Source organism: Channa argus, chromosome 13 (genome assembly GCF_033026475.1).
Source record: "Channa argus isolate prfri chromosome 13, Channa argus male v1.0, whole genome shotgun sequence".
Lineage (NCBI taxonomy): Eukaryota > Metazoa > Chordata > Actinopteri > Anabantiformes > Channidae > Channa > Channa argus.
In genome coordinates, this window is record NC_090209.1 from 26,254,784 (window position 1) to 26,274,886 (window position 20,103).

At 42.4% G+C, this 20,103-nt stretch overlaps 1 protein-coding gene across 9 annotated transcripts in view; it reads right to left on the reverse strand.

Moving 5' to 3' along the window:
• LOC137139274 (extracellular sulfatase Sulf-2-like) overlaps positions 1-20,103 on the reverse strand; it is a 67,669-nt gene that overhangs the window by 4,478 nt on the left and 43,088 nt on the right. For 5 of the 9 annotated variants that reach the window (XR_010916291.1, XM_067526289.1, XM_067526288.1 and 2 more), the window contains 17 exons: positions 19,084-19,253; positions 14,911-15,061; positions 14,687-14,786; positions 13,349-13,424; positions 12,689-12,817; positions 9,677-9,733; positions 8,519-8,648; positions 6,563-6,794; positions 5,499-5,679; positions 5,326-5,422; positions 5,148-5,242; positions 4,892-4,951; positions 4,138-4,307; positions 3,872-4,014; positions 2,013-2,136; positions 1,129-1,165; positions 912-968 (listed from right to left, as the gene is read on the reverse strand). Coding sequence is in view for 8 of the 9 variants with exons in the window: in XM_067526289.1 (XP_067382390.1) it covers positions 912-968; positions 1,129-1,165; positions 2,013-2,136; positions 3,872-4,014; positions 4,138-4,307; positions 4,892-4,951; positions 5,148-5,242; positions 5,326-5,422; positions 5,499-5,679; positions 6,563-6,794; positions 8,519-8,648; positions 9,677-9,733; positions 12,689-12,817; positions 13,349-13,424; positions 14,687-14,786; positions 14,911-15,061; positions 19,084-19,253 (2,009 nt within the window). In the remaining variant the exon portion in view is untranslated. Of the gene's footprint in view, positions 1-911; positions 969-1,128; positions 1,166-2,012; positions 2,137-3,871; positions 4,015-4,137; positions 4,308-4,891; positions 4,952-5,147; positions 5,243-5,325; positions 5,423-5,498; positions 5,680-6,562; positions 6,795-8,518; positions 8,649-9,672; positions 9,734-12,688; positions 12,818-13,348; positions 13,425-14,686; positions 14,787-14,910; positions 15,062-19,083; positions 19,254-20,103 lie in introns of those variants that run through there. The other 4 variants (XM_067526292.1, XM_067526295.1, XM_067526293.1 and 1 more) reach the window with 4 other exon arrangements.

Genomic DNA, 20,103 nt, shown 5'->3' on the forward strand with positions numbered 1-20,103 from the left:
GAACCACAATATGAAAGATGGAATCTGTTAAACAACCTGCAGCATGTGTGGAATCACAAACTGCAGCTTCTGTTAGAAAATCAAATCATCTCTGGTTCAAAAGTTGAAGGAGCTGCTCGACCTGTAGCGCCGACATTAATCAAGAGCCGCTTAGACTCAGTGACGTTGTGTCTCTGACGTCACCGTTTCTTGGAAGAAATGTAATGAACTAAATTACCCACGTTTCACACAGATTCCGATTCTACCAGGCTTAAACTCTAAATGTTAATAAAACTGTATTCGTGTTATTGAAGATCCAGTTCAATTTGCTTAGAAGATATAAATATAAATCTTTCTATATATCTATATAGATATAAATATAAGAAATACATTTTTAAAAATGCCTGTAAAAAAGGAGAGAAATATTTTTTTTCACTGTAATTTGACTAAAAGAAACAAGAATCACAAATTCATCACAAATGCATAGTGTCTTACACCTGGATTAGAGGCTAAAACTAAAAACCATTAACACATCTTAAATGTCAAATAAGGAAAAATAATCGATCAGAAATAAAATTCATAAAAACCCAGAAATGTGTTTCTGATTCATGCAGCAGGGAGAGTAACGGATAGAGATACTGGCTCTTTACAGGTAAAATGTTTCTTAAACTCAATATTTTTTTTTATTGTTTTGATCCTAAACTGGCTGCAATACAGAATCTTTGTTTTCACAGGCAAAATCCAGAGTTAACGTTTGATGGATTTACAGAAACAAAGCTAACGGACATAAAGATGGGCTCACGATTCTACTGTTACTGTAGATGATGAAAGATGGACAGTCAGACAGATGGACAGACAGACAGATGGACAGAGAGGCTGTTATAAAGCAGTCAGTAACTACAAAGAGGAGGACGAGGAGGAGCAAGACTCACAGGGTTCGAGATGACGAAGGTTTCTTGACTTTCGGCCACTTCTTTCTCTCAAACACCCTGATGTAACAAATACACGGCATGTTACATACCCACACACACACACACACACACACACACACACACACACACACACACACACACTCACTCTCCACCACCAGCAGCCCTCAGCTTTTCAGGAGAACATGCAACATTCAGAGTGTTTGTCTGTGTGTGTTACCTGTAGTCGTCAAAACTGCCGTGTTCCCGTCCTCCTGCTGAAGAGACAGTGTGATTGGTTAGTGAGCAAAGTGGCCGATCTGTTTATTTTCCCTTGTCTTTAGACTTTACGCGCTGGCTGTGGACACCTGAATGCACCATTAACACATCCCCTCAGCATAGTGTGGCTGCGTTGCTGCATCTGCACTAATGAGATTTGTTGGGTTTTCTCGAGAGCTTCATCGTATAAAGTGTCCTGAGATTATTTTGTTTTGGTTTCATAGAAATAAACCTGACGCGATGAATGTGGACGCTGTGCCAGGACACAGTGATACAGTTTGTCCACCACGACAATATGAGACACCAACGTGATGACATGACAGCTGCTCCTGCTCTGCACACTAGCAACAAGGCTCTTTATAAAGTAAGACGCGCTCAGCTGAGGGTTAAAACACAGTAAAGACAGAGCAGAAACAGCTGATACACATGGACCTCGGACTTAAGATTGTGTCCTTTAATGTGTGTCACACACACTCACAAACACACACACCCACTTAAAGCTAAGCTCAAAAAGTGCCAGTGCTGCTTTTTTGTGAGAGGGTCACAGGAGGGTCAACAGCCCCTCTCCACAATAAGATAAGTCATGGAGCATATTTCCACATTTGCCACCTATAGGCTTCAAGTGTTAAAAGGTTAATTTGACATTTATATAAATTTTTATTTTTTTTGTCCATTAATCTACACACAACCCATATTTACTAGCAGGTTGAACTACTGGTGGAGAAAGTGCATTTTTAGTCATTTAGAATTGAATCTTTGACGCAACACAGGGAGGGAATCCGAACACTTTGTAAAGCATGAACATGTTTGTCGGCTTTGTGAAACGGGCTGGTGTGTGCGTCGTACCCAGCTCCACTGAGCGCGTGCGAGGATTACACTGCTTATGTCCTTTGCAGCCTCTGAGCTCCATCAGCTGAACATGAAGCTGGTTGAGAACCACTCGATCCAAAGAGCTGACGGCATTTATCAACTGAAGGTGGAGAAAGACACAGAGAGAGAGAGAACACAACCACACGACTGTAATTTAGTAAAAACCTGACAACAACTGCATGTAGAGAACCTGTGTTTAGAATGAGCTGAATGGAAAGTTTTGTCCAAATAACTGGTGTCTTCCTCTGTCCAGAAGGAACCAAGACAGATCTGTTCACATGGGGATTTGAATCAAGCAGTTGTGAAAAAAAGAGAATTAAGCTCATATTCAGGTCATGACTGAAAAAAATGGTTAGAATTAAACTACAGGACCGTTTGGAATTATAACCAAGAAGTTGGGACAATGTGTAAAAGCTAAATAAATACTGAAAGCAATGATTTCCAAATCTCATCAACCCAGATTTTATTTACAATAGAACTTAAACAACATATCAGATGTTGAAACTGAGACATTTGACTATTTCATGGAAAATATTAGTTCATTTTGAATTTGATGGCAGCAACACGTCTTAAAAATGTTGGAACAGGGTGATGTTCACCATTGTGTATCATCTCCTCTTCTTTTAACAACTGTCTGTAAACATCTGGAAAGTGAGGAGACCAGTTGCTGAGGAAGAGGAATGTTGTCCAATTCCTGTCTGATGCAGGATTCTAGCTGCTCAACAGTCCTGGACCTGATATGTTGTTTATGTTCTATTGTGAATAAAATATGGGTTGATGAGATTTGTTAAATAAAGACATTCTGTTTTTTAGGTTTTACACATCGTCCCAACTTTTAATGAACTGGAGTTGTAGCTCCAGAATAAATATGACGTTACTGGTTTTTGATCTGAAGGGATTTTGATATTTGTTTGCAACCTGTCATTTCTTAGACCTTGTTTTTGCAATAAATGTTCATAACAACATAATTGACTCTTGATGAACTGATCTTCAGGCTTTGTCTTGTGTCACATTCCAGTCTAAGGCAGAATGCATGAATGTAAACTGTCAGTCTATTATGCAGTTTCTCATTTGTAGAGAGACCTGCACAGGCAGCTGTATTAACTGTGTCATGGTTACACGTTCACATGAACTTATTATTGAATCAAACATTACACGTATGGAAAATAAGGAAGGTGCCAGTGGAGCAATTTGCATGTAGTTGTTTGGCATCGTACAAGTGGGTAATAACCAATCAGGGATTGAAGCATTAAGCTGTACCTCCTGAGCCACATTCACCTAAAGTTCAAACCAGTTCCTCATAGATTCCATTTATTCAAAAGTTAAGACCTGTTTTTTTAAATATGTTGCAGCAAACCTGAATGTTTTTCTCCTAATTTCAGGCTAAATCTTTGTGAACAGTGAAGAGCAAGAAGCTCAGGTTATATCACAAAGCATCAACAGGATTCACACAGACTGAGGAGTAAGGGGACGTGTAGCCCACTCATCCTGTAAAGAGGGAGGATGAATTATCAGGACTCCGGAAATAAATCTGTGTTTAAATAAAAGATCACACAGCAAATGTGGAGACATATTGCAGTGCAGCAGGGGCCCACCAGTATTTTGGGGAGGGGTCTCTAACAGGTGGCCTATACCCTTCAACTACTTCATCAGTCACATGACCTTTATCATAGCATCCTGTTGGATGTGTCGCTGAAGTGGAGTTTCACTGTGCTTCTACCTGCAGATAACATTTGGAAAACATGTCTTCTGAAGCTTTTTTAGTGTGTGCGTGTGTGTGTGTGTGTGTGTGTGCGTGTGTGTGAGTGTGAGTGTGTTTGTGTGTGTGTGTATACCTGGTATGGGTCTGTGTTGAGGTCAAAATACTCCAGGAAGCCGGTGGCAAACTCACAGAACAGGAAGTTGTGCGTCTCGTTAATTGTTCTCATGCACCAGTATGTGTTGTTGTTGGCGCTGGTGCAGGCGCAGAACGGACCCACTGCAACACACACACACACACACACTTAAACGTCACACATTACTTCTAAAACAGCATATGAAATATAGTGTATTGGTTATTTATATTTGTCTGGCTGTTTAGTTCAGTCTCTGTGTGTCCTACGTGTCCAGTAGGGGGCAGTGTGCCAGTGTTGGTTGTCGTGTGTGAAGCAGGTGAGGCCGGGCATCGAGCATGTGTCATTGTTCTTGATCCTCTTGATCATCTTCCTCATCTTCTTCCTCCTCTTCTGCTCCTTCAGAAGCCACGCCTTCTTGTCTCGGGCCCCGCCCTTCCTGTAAACACACACATGCGTTTGTACTCCTATGTTTGTGAGGACAGTTACTGGCATCACGCCTTCTGTCCCATCACAACTGAAGCAGTGCTGCCTACTCAGCAAAAACCTCTTCATTTGATCCTAATACTGACTGACTGACCATTTAGTCAACACACTGAACCACTGGAGCTCTGGAGGTCGACGACCTCACAAATACACCAACTGCTACGTGTTCATGCACCAAAACAATGTTTATTTCCTGACGGCAAACTGACCCAGACTAAACCACATTCATAAACCTCCAAAACCACCAAAAGTGAAATTCAGTCTCTGCATTTAACCAGTCAGGTTAATACTGGGTGGCAATGCAGGTGCTGACACACCTGGTGTGTAGGCTGGGATTTGGTTGATGCTCTACCCATTGAGCTATGAGGCTGCCACTGGGAATGTTCCAATGTCTAACTAGAAACTGGCCTAAATGGCTGTGTGTCCTCTGAGTTGTCTCCTGAAGAGCTGCATTGCTCTGACAGGCGTGTGTCTGATGTTTTGGTTCTAAAACTGCTGGTATGACCTAAACGTGGAAGCTCAGTCTCTCAGCCTCACCTGAAAGGGTGCAGGGTGCCTCCTCTGTATCTCAGCTTGTTCTTCAGCTTGGATTTGTAGCTGAAAAACATACAGAACAACTGCTGCATCACCACATTTACATTTAGTCCTTTGGGTTTTGTCCAAAGCAACTTGCAGGTGAAGAACAAAGCAGCAAAACATCTAAGTTGAGGATGGAACTGTAAAGCAGACGCTAAGTGAAGGAAAGCTGAATTCACCTACGATCACCCTCACTGTGTGCATTCATTCATCTTACAGGTATTTGTTGCAGTCGCACTCCAGGGGACGAGCCTTCTTCAGGTGACCTCTGATCTCCCTCAGGTTCTTTATCTTCGTCTGCAGCGTCTCAATCTGGTGGGAGCAGCGATATATTTCAGTCACAAATGGGCTAAAACCAGAGCCCAAGTCCACCTGTTGGTCCCTGTCTGTGTTACCTCGTGGTCTATGTGCAGCTTGTGGTCCTTCCAGGCCTGAAGAGACTGATAAACTCCTGTATCACACTTCACTGTGGCGTTAGACAGAATGGAGCATCTGCAGGGAAAAGAACGTCTATTAGCTCGTTGCATAAAAACTCAGCTCCACTTTGACTTGCTTTTCAGACACTCACCTGTGTGTGACTTTGATGGAGTTGGGAAGGGCCACAATGTTAGGAACACCTCCCATCCCGCTGAACTCGTCCTCAGACTCCTCAGGTCTGTTCACCTGGCTGCGGTTGCCGTGGAAAATGTTCGTGGTGGACACGGAGCGACTGAAGCGGTTTCTGGAATAACTCTTCAAGGCTTTGAATTCTACAAGCAAAAGAAGGAAAACTTAGCATCTTTCCAACGTCAGAACTAAACAGTTGGATGAGCAGGGTTCAGCGTTCAATTCCTGGTTTCTCCTGGCTACGTGTCAAAGTGTCCTCAGGGAAAACACTGAACCCTCAGTTGCCCTTAACGGTGGTTTCTAAGCTGCTTTGGATAAAAGTGTCTGTGAAATGTAAGTGACCCCTATCAGCTGTAAATAAGACCTCCAGACCCAAAGGGAGGGAAAGAAAAACGACTTTGTGGCCCCTTTGCATCATTTACATGCTTGTGTAGTATTTTTCTTTTTCACTTTAGAGCCTGTTTAGTTTCTCTCAGGTTTTTGTTCCTTAGTAGTATTTTTGTGACTCCACACAGAGTCACAGCTTTCAAACACGAAATAACCATTTACATCACATCATTCAGTCTGTGCAGTGCAGTTCATCTTTACTGTTGCGTGAAGTAAAGTTAAACATGGGGACAATGGCAGAAGCTAAAATATCTGTTCCTCTATCTGTTCCATTAAGGATATGATGCAGTTCTGATGTCAGACACTAGAGGTCAGCATCACATCAGGAAAGATGCTCAAGTTCAACATGAGCCACTTGGCTGATCCTGTTTGTACCAAACGTCCAGGAAATGCTCCTTAGAATAGTTTAATTGTGCTTTTAGTGCTGAGTGCAGTGACAGTTCTCCAACTCACAACAATCCTCTTTCAGTTATTGCTGCCCACAGCAGACATGTACTTAAAAGTTCAATCTTCTTAAACTCACGGCTTTGAAGTCTGTTCGTGCCCTGTAGTGCAGGGACCCTGGTGTTGCATGTCATCATACACGCTGAGATGCTGGCTGATGGTGTAATAGTGTGTGTGTACATCCTGACCACTCACTCTTCTTGAAGAAGAACGGCTTCTTGTTGAACGGCCTCATGTAGGGCTGCAGTTCCAAAGGTTGGAGGTCACAGTTGCAGGCATCGGAGTCGCGCTGGTACAGCTGAGACTTGATGCTGATTGGACGCTGCCGACCAGCCGCGCTCCTCTGGAAGTCTCTGAGCCCCCCTCCCTCGTTCTTACATTTGTAGAGGCGAAGTTTCCCTGTGGCGTCCTCCACACACTGCCACTTCTACACACACACACACACACACACAAAACAGCAGTCAGAGAGAATTCAACAAAACGTGTTTGACTGTAGATGTAAACTAACTTACAGTCGGTAAAACACATCTAAGCTCCTCCAGATAAACATGGTTATCGAGATGCAAAGGTCACTTCGATGATCTGACTGTTTATAGAAAATGGTTGTACAGGTAGAGCTGACAGAAAAACCTCTGCTTACTGAGTGAGTCACCACCACCACCACAAATTCTAGTCAGGAACTTCAGACTGAGAGAGACAAAGGAGTCTTGTTTGACTTTGTGGTTGTTTGGTGCCTTTTTTTGTTCCTTTCAGATCTTTTGGCGTCTCTTAGCATTTTTTTGTGTCACTTTGTACATTTTCATCTCTTTCTAGTCATGTTCTTTGTCTTTGGAACTTCTTTTGACATAAGCTTTATCGTGGTGTAGCCCATCCCCACCTGGTTTGTGGGCTGGGATTTGTACCGTTAGATTTGTGCATCCCAGCCTGATGACCCACCCACCGAGCCACCTTTAACCTCGGGGTCGCTAAAGTGGATCATTAGTCCACATGTTGATCTGACACATCTGTAGAGGTTTAAATAAATTTAAAGTCTGTCTACTAATGAAAACTGCACCAATCATGTCTGTAAATGTAAGAGTTTAGGTTTGTGAATCTGTTGAATATCATGGTGCCAGGGAAACACGTTATCATGTTTTACTAAGGTTCTTTCTCATCAAGAAGGAATAAATAAAGTCAATGTTAATAAAAGATTTAGCCAACTTTTTATCAACGTTTTTTATCAGCCCTCCCCCCTCACAACCACACAGCCCCTGATGCTCGGTGGGTCCAGCTCTGCAGCGAGCTGCTGCCTCTGGTTCTTCACCTCTCGCAGTTAGTCACTCGAAGGTATTAAACAGTGACAAACAGTTGAATTGTTAATTGCTAACGCGCACACACACACACACACACACACACACACACACACACACACACACAGATTTCTTCAGGCTGTTTATCAGAGCCATCCAGCAGCAGCCAGACGCTGTTGCTAAGAGACTAATCAACTCGCTATGGGGATTTTTCGACAAGTGTAATTAACCTCAAACAAGCATGAACACACACACACACACACACACACACACACTCTCTGAAAGAAGAAAAGTTTCTGTTGTGCTGCTCCATCTCGATTCTCTTCACGTCTGCTGTCTTTGATTCTGCAGCCTGGACTCCATTGTGTTGAGCACTTTCTAGTCATCACTGCTGTCACTGTATCTGTCTGCTGTGCACACACGACATCTGGTTTCTGTCTCTTTGACAAAAGTCTCTCACTGTTCTACTGTCTCTTTCAAGTCTCTGTTTGTTTATTACAGCAGAAGCCGTCTCAGATTTTCTCTGTTTATTCCCAGAAAAAAGCTCTTTACTGAGGTTCGTTCTGTAAAAACAACTCTCAGCGACCTACAGTCAGTTTAGGATCTGAAGAGGCCTGTAAATAATCAGATGTGAGCACTGGAATAGAGAGTAGTGGGATCTGGAGTAAATAATACATTAAAAGTAAAGTAATGGAAGCAGCAGTAAAATATTGGGTCTATAGAAAGATACTGGATTTAAGGTGAGTAAAGAAAAATAAACAGACAGACAATTATTAATAAAGTAATGGAATACGAATAGTAATCGACTGACAGGTGAGACAGGTGATGGGACTGGAGTAAGTAACAGGCTCTGGTTCTGTACCTGTCCCATCTGCTGACAGGGCGTCTGGTACTCGGCTCTCTGACACAGGTCTTTAACTCGCTGGTGTTTGGGCAGGAAGTTCTCCTCCTGGGACACTTCCTTTCCCTCCACACGCTGGTGCAGCAGCTTCCTGTTAACAGGCCAGACACAGGCAGGTTGGAGGTTTCAGACATTTTCCCTCTGTTAGCTCAGTTAGTCCGACTACTCTGCTCGTCAGAGACATTTCAGCTTTTTAATTTAATATTTCTTTGTGTTCTCATCACTCGCAGGGTCGAAAGAAGGCTTCTACAACCTTTCGTCCCCGTTGTTTCTTTTGGATGAGGAAACAACTTTACAACCATTTCTGAGGTGTGTTTCCACTGGTGTCCACGCTTTAGCTCCTCAGCTGACGTCCTCGGCTCAAGTTTTAGGACGAGCCAAACTACCCAACAGCACAATGCTGCCGCCTCCCAGCTTCCTGCTCCCCCCTCAGAGCTTAGACTGGCTGCTCCCCCTCCCCTGGGCAGAAATCTTTGTCCCAGTGCTCATCTAAAAACCTTAGTGGTACTTTTCTATGCTGGTTCTGGGGCAGTGGAAAGGCCTTTTCTAGAAGTTTCACCTAAATCTTCACTGGTTCTTTTATTGTTGTCCTCAGCTTCTTTTCAGCCTTTGGCACCAAAATTCTCAGTTCTGGTCTCTGGGAGTCTGTAAATACGGGACTTTTAGACATTTGGAGGAAAGTTTTAGCTGATTTCTTTCCATTTTCCCATGATGATGAGCAAAATCAATCATCCAATCTGAAGCTTCTAAAGTCATGACACGGATTTGTGGGAGCCTGCAGGCTGTTAAAGAAGACAGCAAAGGTGTAAACCTTTGACCCACTGGTTTTATTAGTTAGTTAGTATTAGTTTTAGTGTCTTACTTCAGTGAAAGCCACATTCTACCCTCTGCTGCAGGTATGTAAGGTCTTTAACATCCCACAAACGTTGCTAACATATGCTAATTATCCCAGGGAGGATAAATAACCTCGTCCTCTCTGACATGGTTAGATGACATATGTGAGGACATGAGGATGTGTCCTCACATGAACGTCCTGCGATATGTTTGTATTTATTAGCATTTCTGCATCTAAAGGCTGGTGTAACCTCAGTAGCAGCAGCACTGAGGTGATGCATTTACCCTCTCTCCACCAGAAACGAGTCTCTCCACACCTTCGGCTTCCTGTTGACTTGGAACCTGAGGAGGAGGAAAAGAAGAAGAAGAAGAAGAAAGCATCTGTTTGAGTTGAGTTTGTTCACCTGCTGTCCATTTTGTTCCCGTGACGACCAACACCGTCACCACCTCCACCCTTCCTGTCTAGTTTTACCTTTAGCTTTGTAGTATCTGCTCTGGCACCAGTGTGGAAAAAGGAGCAGTTCAGCAGCTACTGCACTGACGTCACTTCACCAAGTTAAACCCGAGTTTAGTTAAAAATTCAGGTTGTGGTTGCAGCTTTTCCTACTGCCACATGTTCAGAGCAGTGAGTTCACCTCAGTTCAGATCCAATTTTACACACATTTATATTATATTCATAACACGCTCTGCCTCCATGTGGATTCTATTCTGGGATCTTTGTTACTTTAACCTTTAGAAATAAATAATGTGTTGATTTTCAGACTAAACCTTACACACAAAGGGAAGTAAAATGTGTTATTTAATGTCAGATCTGTATGTTTTCACAGTTTCTCCGGAGACATCCACACTCAAAGGTGCAGACTGTCCTGCTGCACCAAAACACAATCCATGCTCTCTCCTTCGCGTTTGTTATTTGGTCTAAGCTGTAGCTCAGTGTAATCTGTTCCCCACGAGGCCGATTCCTGTGCACTTCAGAGAGGACGAGGATGAAAAAGGGAACAGATGCTGCCTGGTCCCTCGCTGTCCTCCTGAGAACGACCAGTGTCGATTCAAACGCGTTCAAACGGCCGGGATGCAGAGATGCTGCTGACAGACGCAGCACAGACGCTCTGCAGACTGACGCTGCGTCTGGGCTGTGAAGACAGAGACGTGTCCCCAAGAGTTTCTGTGCTAGTTTCATCTCCACAGCATAAAAAGCCTAAAGAGGCGTCTGGACCTCGGTGTGTTTTCAAGAAAAAGATGCTGGAACGACATCTCTCCGCACCGACTTCAAAGCAAAGCAAAGTTTGTTTAAATGGCGATAAATCACCTGATCGTGCTGCTGCCAACTTAGTTCAGCTGTTTGTCTCTGAGCTGCTCTGCTCAGCATCTAGTTTTCTTTTTTTTACAATAATGTTTAGTGTTTGGTCATTTTTATCTCATAAAGTTTGTGACATTGTGTGTTTCCTCCACAGGTGCATTTTAGTACAGATTTTATAAGGAATATTCCTGTTCTGTGCAAAAGCAGGAAATAGTCTGTTAATTACAGGTTTTTTATTACGTAAATCTTTTTTACAATCTATACAAATATATTTTTTATGATCTCTGAATCTAGTTTCTGATTTATAAAATATTTGTAAAAATAATAGTAACACCTTTAATTTATAACGCACTTTTTTATTTAAGAACAAATCTCAAAGTAACTTTACTCTTAGGCTTAAACTCTGTATTAGTAATATTTAGTCCGTTTCATCCCTTTACTCATTGAATTTAGCTGAAAACTCCAGATTCAGTCTTTAATATTTCAACGTTTCAACTCCAGTAAAACTGACCAGGTTTAACCACATTTAGGCTCTGAGTTAGTGATTTATGAGATGCAGGGGTCCGAGCCCGGGAGACACTGGGGAGGGTTGCGTCAGGAAGAGCATGTGCTGTAAAAACGGTGCCAAATCTGCTGTGGCGACCCTGAACTCACGGAACAAGCCGAAAGTAGAAAAAATTTAAATAAATAAAAAGTAAAAAAATGAGATACAGCTGAAGGAAACAACAAAGCTCATTAGTTGAGTATTAGTTTTATCCATAATTTAAAAAAAAAATAATTATTCAGTAAATTAGTCACCAAACACTATAAGATTGTAGATTTTGTAAACATGAGAGTTTGTTAGAAACTTTTAAATTTAGTCTTTGACCTGACATGACTCAACTTTAAATGGATGAAAAGTTTTTATTCTGGTTAATTACTGTGAAAAATGGTTTAGTAAAAGTTGTGGGTTTGTTTTTGTCTCTGGCTTCATTTTGATTGGTTCGACAGTTTGTGACTCTTTTGGTTGTTTTTTTACTTTTGGTCATTTTGCATCTTTTAACTCTGCTCTCTGAAACTGACGTCACACGGAGTCTGGGCCCGGTCGGCCCGTCCTCTTATCCATCCATACACAAAGTGCTCATGTTACTTTTATCAGTACAAGTGAGAGCACTGTGAATTTCCTCCTGGCAAATATTTTATAACCTTCATAGAACATTCATGCAACATGATTTGCTGTGCAGCAACATCATAGACACCAACATTAAATATTTTGTGCTTGAGGACAGAAATGTTCCTCAGTGTCATTAAGGAAATATTTTGCTTTCGTCTTTAGTCTTTGCTGCAACATTTGACAGAAGCGTTTCCATCTGCTCATTATTGTGTTGTACATCATCTTAAACCTGCCCTTTTAAGATGAGGGGACCTTTGACCTCATGAGGGAAGCAGTTGCAGCACTAAAAGCTTGTTATTCATAGCTAATTTTAATTCTATTTTATTTGTTACTACATTTTAAGATGTGACACAATCATTAGGTCACACAAGCACAAAAAACCAAACACATAACAGCAGCTAATGACCTACGACCCATAAAACATAAAACTCAGGTCATCACACTACAGCAGGACATCGCTGCATCTCTTCATGCTTTCCACCCACAGCCACTTCAACCAAATCCACTTATAACATCCACCTGACTCCCTCTTTTGCTCCTGTCACATTTCCTGTAGCTGCGGGAGGTTTGTCAAACATAAACAGATGTCTTTTGTTTCTGGGAGGACAATGTCCCACTTTCCTGTCGGCCATTTGCAGGTGTTAAGAAAATCCGCTGGAGGCCGATGTACGATCAGCTCAGGGAGGCTAAAAACCAAAAGCTAATGTGGTTCACTTGTGTGTGTGATGCGAAACCCGACGTCTCTTAAATCTCCTGAACCGATGTGAGAACTGAACTGAGGACAGTGGTTTGTTGCCTAAACGTTGGACTTTTTTATCACGCGTGATGACGAACGTGCGTGTACCTGTTGGCTGGTTTGTCGGTGTCCAATACCGTCAGTATCGACTTTCCATCCATATCTGGAGGAGTGTCGATGCCGGCGATGTCCAGGATGGTCGGAGCCAGATCGATGTTCAGGACCATGTGTGGGTTACTGATGAAAACACACACATACACAGAAATATGAAGTGGATCTGAAGCAGGACATCGTCCTTTGATACTAGTAGTAAACAGTTTAGAGAAGAGCTGCAGTAAGTGTCGAGGTGGAGCTGGTGTGAACTGGATGCTAAATGTTTCATGTGTTGATAACGTGTGCGGTGCAGAAGAACACAAAACAGCTCTTTCCGTGAACTCGTGATCTCCTCGTGGAACAGCTCTGACTGTGGTAATCTGCTTTACCAGGAACACACACACACACACACACACACACACACACACACACACTCTGGAGAAAAGTGTGTCACATTTTCTTGTTGTATGATTTATTTACTGCCACAGATTTTATTTTCAGTTAGTTGGTGGTTTGTAATTGGATTCTATTCATTCCTGGATACCACATCCAGCATAACCAAAGTATTTTTTTCGAGTTTTGAGAAAAACATCTGGCACTGCAGCTGCTACTATGTGACTGAATTGAGATGAGAACAATCTGATGATGTGATGATGGATTTAATATGGTGCTTACATGCCGCCTTGCTCCACATTGGGTCCTCTGATGTAAAACGGGACTCTGATGTCGAACTCGTACGGCATGGATTTACCTAGATACACACACACACACACAAACACACAATTAATAAAAGAATTTGACTAGTTTTGTCTCTGTGCCCCTTTTTGTGGACCAGTGCTGCTTTATGTTGGGGGGCAATAACTAATGACTGGTAAGAGACATAAATGATGGTTGAAGCAGTTTTTCTTTCTAACCTCCTGATGTTGGACCATCACACAGTGACAGTAACAGCCTCACTAACAGCTCTGTCACTTCAAGAATAAAACACTAAGAAAATGTCCAGAGAGCTGGACATAAGGTGAAGACACACAGAATTCAAGAGCTACAGAAATAAATCCCTTAACAAGGAGGAAACATGAGTGTGAAGCTCTCTGCTTCTCTTGGAGCTTTACTTTGTTCCTCGCACCTGATTTACACAGTGGATGCTCACTAGTGCATGTAGCTGCTTCCTTCAGAAGGACAGGAGGACAAAATATGTCCTCAGTCCATCAGTCATGTCAATGTGTGAATCAGCAGGGACCAGTTGCAGTAACACTGAGAACTGGCTTTGCTCTGCGTCACATCTCCCACTTTCTGAAGAGGGAGACGGCACCAAGTTCACGTTCAGGAGACGTTATTTGATGGACTTTGACATGACAGAGTCAATCTGACACCACATTCAATGATCCCATTTGAAGACAGGTTTTACCATAAGTTCAGCAGCTTTATGTCTGAAAATAGACCATTTCTCTCCTGTGCAGTGAATGCAGGTCTCTGTAGACCAGGCCAAACTGCACCCTGTCACTTTAAATACTTCTAATGTCAAATGAGTCTTATAAGACCATGGAATCAGGAACTGACACTATGTCTGAGCCTGGTTTAGTGAAGAGATTCCTGTCTCATTAGTGAAACATTAAGTAGTTCATAAAGGAGTAAGTCAAAGTAGCCATAATTAAATCTACTTTAGTAAAGTACTAAAGCACCTTAACAAAGTACTTTTACTTCATTACTTTCCACCACTGCCCACATACAGGAGACAGAATGTTTCCATGTATTCAGATCAGCAGCTGATTTTGACAAGCACATAATGAACAGTGTTCAGAAACATTCAGTTGGTGCATTTCACATCATTTGTCAGCATCAAGGCAAAATTAAACTATTAAACCTTTGGATAACAGGGATGTTGAGAGTGGAAGCAGGTCCAGACATCATGCTCATACAGAACCAGTAGGTGCTGGGTGTGCGCTCGGATCATTTGGGCAAAGGGCTCTTTGCACTTTGGAAATCAAGGGGGACAGGACTTTCATGTCTTACCTTTAACGAGGCCGAACTGGCCGATGTGGTAGCCGTGATCAGACGTGTAGATTATGTAGGTGTTCTCCAACTCGCCAGTCTCCACCAGCATGTTATACAGCTGAGACAACACATGTGCACAAAGATTAACACACTTTGTTTAATTTCCTTTTCTTTTCCTTTGCTGCTTTTTTCCTTGTAGCTGTATCAAACTGGCCTTTCCTGACCCGAGCGAGCAGCGTTACCTTCTCCATGCTGTCGTCCACAGACAGAAGCGTCTGGAGTCGCTTCCTCTGCAGCATGTTGGTGAACTCCATGTGGATGGGCTTCATGGGGCCGGTGTAGCGCATGATCCAGTGCTTGTCTGTGTTGGGAGCGTAGTTATAGCTGGGAGTGCTGTCGAGGGAGAGGAACAGAGAAGCAGGGCTTTCAGCTGGTTTTTCCGAGAGGTTCTGCACTGACCCAGTTCCGCTTAGCGTGCGTCTCATGTACATGTTTAAAGAGAAGGTCAAGGACAAAACAGGAAGTGTCATTTAAGTCAAGACCTGTGAGATTTTACTGGTTCATCTGCTCAAGACTTTCAGAGTAAAGTTCGGGAAATGAGCCGTGGGGGCACAATATTTCCCACACTGCAATGCTGTGAAATGGAAATACTCAGAATTATCTCCGAATTTCTACCGTGCAGAACTTACAGTAGAGCTTTTCAAACATATGCTCTAACAAACTAAATGCTGTGTCCTCGTTCACAAATTGGTTCTTCCTGGAAATGTGGGTCATTACATTGTCAGGTTGTTAGCACAGGACATTTTGCACCACAGTGGATTCATGTGCACTGTTTCCCACAATAATCCTGTGGTCCATGTAATAATTTTAGAAATAATTATGAATTTCAGCTCTACATGAAACACAGGTGTACGTGTGTGCTGCAAACACAGTGTGTGGCTCAGTATAAAGCACGTGTTTGGAGGCAGCAGCTTCCATCAAGCTGTGAGTAAAGTAATGACAGGAGATGCTCCTGTTCATTAATTACACACACACACACACACACTCCTGCTGTGTTAGTGGCAGAGGATGTTCTAACACTGAGGTCTGTGTGGATAATGAATGACTCCCATCAGCCAAGTCATTTACTCCTCTCCTCTCTCCTCCTCTCTTCAACACCTACATAATTAAATTCCTGTGCTGGGACAGAAACGTGGGGCCGAGCTCCACTCTGCAGCTCTGCTGCCTCATGAATGGACAGCTGGAAACATCTGCATCTGCTTTGCTCTGAGCAAACATCCCATCAGCAGCATCAGACGGGAAACCAGCGGTGAGTCTGACAGTTCAGCCAGGGACACATGGAGCAGTGGTTACACTGTCGCCTCCATTACACATTTGTTGGCAGGAATTCGCTTTTCATTTGTATTTCATATTCCATTGTTATGTGTTTTGCATATGTCACTATCGGGGACAATCCAGACCTATTTTAATTCAGCAAACTTTACTGAATTAATGACACACACTTTCAGAAATCAGACATCAAAGACATCTATCAGGGACAAAAACCTGAACAACAGCACATCATGGTTTGACTGTGTAAATCAGTGTACAGCCCCCCAGCAGTGCTTGGAGCTCAGCAGTAATGTTAGCAGCTGTAACAATTCATCATATTTCTTTGCAGGTCAGCAGGTCAACATGCTGCTTCCTGCTACCTGGCTGATGGGAATGATACTGGGCTCATCACTGGACTAACTGTCGGCCTGATGATGGTGCTGCAGTACATGAAACGTCAGGAGGAGGTGAACAGGAGGGTCACAACAAATGTTCATTTCCCAGGGAGATTTCAGTGTAAGTTGGGAAGTTCAGTGGTGGAACCTCACAGAGCTGCACCACGACTGTAGGTGGCTTGTTTTTAAGTATTGCAAATGTCAATGTGATGTAATTCTCAGAAAATAAGTGGCATTATTGTGTCCATCACTGGGGCTGTAGGTCACATCTGTACCCGTCACACTGGGTAGTTATTAGTTTGACTGTCTCTCATTGTATCTTAACTGAATAAACGGTGTACGGTGGCTCACAAACACAAACAGAAACTTTGAGAATCAACTTGATCAATTTGACAAGACACTGCAAAAAGCCACGACACAACCGAATAAAAAAAAATAACCAAATGCTGCAAGGAGCACAGACCACAGTGGAAATGTCTCCAGGAGCATCTAAAAATACATCTACAAATCGAAACGTCCTTCAGTTTTTAGTGGCCCCGGAGACATTGCTATTGTATCTACATGACGGTTAACTGCAATGGTTCCAGGGGGACACTAAAAGGTGATGGACACAACTAGGACACACTGCCATAGTTTTAGCTGCACAGAGCTGACTCTCCCTCAGTGGGCTGGAAATGAGCTGAGTAAAACATACGTTTTCAGATCTATATTTTACTTTACTATATTGCAGATGATTACCGTTAACCTAGTATTAGCGTTTTGCTAATCATTATCCTGCTAAAGTAACTAATCTGATCTATATGTCTATACGCTTAACTGACAGGGTGACACGTTGCTCTCGGACACATTACCGTTGTCATCTGTGCTTCTTGTGGTGCTTTTCTTAACACTGCGCCTCTGTTGTCAAATTGATGAGCTGGTTGTCCGCTTGCTTTCTGAAGCTGCAGAGCTGTGAGCTCTCAGGGCCTCTCACAAGTTACACAAAGTCACTCTGAGGTCTACAAACTAGCTCTTGGGGGTGAAAATGGAGTCTTACTGCTACTGTCGGATCTTTCACGTCATTTTACCCACAGTTTGATGTTTGCTGGAAACATTTCAGGACCAAAGTTTCTGCTCTTCAACAGCCTCATTTGAAGGAGTCTAGAGCTGTATTTTTTTTTCCATTTTTTGTATTTTCCAAGCACTGAAGCTTGCAGCTCATTAGATGCGATTGAAGCCAATCTGACTCCGTACAGCAGCGCTGCTGTCATTAATCTGTAGTCATATTCATTTGTCTGACCGTGATCATAAACGGATGATTTTACAGTGTCTGCAGCTCAGCAGCCAAAGCTGTGATCAAATCTCATGTCTTCTTTCCTCCGAGGACAAAAACAGAAAACAACGCTAAACATTTAAATAATAAGGACTTTTTCGGGGAATTCAGTGATCACAGAGCAGAGGTGCACGTGTGAATTCAGAAGCAAGTAAAAGGCATCATTCAAAATGAAGCGACCTGTTAATGTCTGCAGGTCCAGAGACAGACAGACTGGACGTACACGTCCTGCTGGTCCAAACTCAGCCTTGCTGCTCATTTTGTTTTCACATTTTCTTTGTTTCTAACTGCCTCCTGCTGGATCCTTATTTAATGGCTCTTATGTATTATGTAAAGACTTTGAATTGCCTCTGTGCATAATCGGCTGCATAAATAAAATAAATTAAACTAAACTTTGATGTGTGTGAAATCTAATTCTTTTCATTCACAATTTGGCTCTTTTTCAGTCTTTGTTTAGAAGATTGCAGATACAAAATTCAACCCTGTTTTTATTACTTCAGGGAGGCAAAAAAGATGTAAAGCTGCAATTTCAGTGTTTCACAAACAGCACAGCTGTTTGTGATCTGCTCAAAGATAATTTGGTGAAACGCAGAGTTTTAACCTCATGTTCCCAGTTGCAACATCTGAGCTCTTGGGTTTGATATTTCAAAGGCAAAATTCCCATTGTAGCCTGGTCCCCGTGTGTTTCTGTGCACAAAGATACAACAAATTCAGCACCAGCATCAATCGTTAATTACGTCCGAGCATCGGTTTTTAATACGTGCTGACTCCACGTCCTATGTTGTTCTATTCTTCTTCTCAGAGAGAAAGGATTACTGTGTCCAAAGTGTTTCCAGCCGTGTTTCTGTGCTACAGAAATAGAAGAACCTTCATAAAAACGCCTGCTGAGTTTTAAATGGGATTTAAATGGTCTCCTGACAGCAGCAGCACGGCTGACGTTTCCTCAGGCATCTGTTTACATCTGCTGGATGAAAAAGATGTGACTGAGAGGTAAAAAAAAAAAACACACTGTCATTGTTGCGATGTCTCTGTTTGTCAGCTCACAAACAATCAGACACATCTTCAATGCACGATTTACATGTTACCTCTCGAGTTTGGCTGCATCATCTTCAAAAATGTTTCAATGAGAAATAACTAAGTCTTCAAAAGAAATAAAACCCATGCATTCATTAACACACACACACACACACACACACACACGCACACACGCACACACACAGATATTAAGGAGGATTGTCTCGTTTTAGTCGTGTTGCTCCAGGATTTATCCTGCAGTGCAGAACAGAGCTGCTCCATTGTTCAGATGGATTATGCTGGTTTAGGCCTATTGTGTGTGTGTGTGTGTGTGTGTGTGTGTGTGTGTGTGTGTGTGTGTGTGTGTGTGTGTGTGGGCCTACATGTGCTGCGATGCGTTGAGGAAGGCGGTGCTGTACTGCGGCGCTGAGTCTTCGGGTCCATGTGGGGCTGCGTGGCTCAGAACCATCAGAACCGGCCGATGAGGATAAATCCGCTTAGAGGCGCGGAAATAGCGGATTGACTCCGCTGTGATCAGGTCAGTCAGGTAGTCCTGGTAACACAGAAGCACACAGCTTATGGATCGAAATCAATACGTTTAAAATGACAAACAAAAAGTGACCGACATAAATTAGTGAACATTCATTATCAGATTAGCAACAGAAGCTGTTACAGAAACAATGTGGGATTAAATCATCAATATCTCAGACTCTGTTCATGTGGATGAAGTTTGGTCTGTGGTTTATTCTGAGAGCAGAGACTGAAAACAGGTTATAAAAAGGAGCCTGGACTGTAGCGGATTTAGAGTGAACTTTGCACTGAGTACTGCAAATTCAGATCTCAGAATTCACATCTTTCTGTCGTTAGGTTCAAACTGTTGTTGATGATTCTTTCAGTTCCCAGAAGACTGACAAAGAATTTCAAAAATGTATTTTTGAAAAGAAAAAAAAAAACTTCACAAACTACAGATGTTCCCGATCTGCTAATGCAGATGTCAGTGATACAGCTCAGCATTTTAAGTATCATGAAATGTATTTGTACAGTAGTTTGTCCTTCAAAAACTAAAAAACTAAAAAATACAATATTGTCTAGTTCACAGATGCTGCTGCTGCCCTTAAACTCATGAAAGCTGTTTCCCACAGTTTGATTTATGGCTGTGTACAGTTACTGTACTTACCTGTGTGAGATGTTTGGGTTGGAGGGAACATGTGTGACAAATACTTTATATACTTATTATCCTAAGCTGAATGCAGCGTTAATAAATTCTACAAATTCTATCCAAACATAAACCAATTAACTTTGATCGACTACCAACAATATGTCCTTGTCACTAACTTGTAATTCGGACTAGTTCGTACCAAGGGTTACACACACCTCAGTTCAGGTGTGTGTAGGCAGCGTAG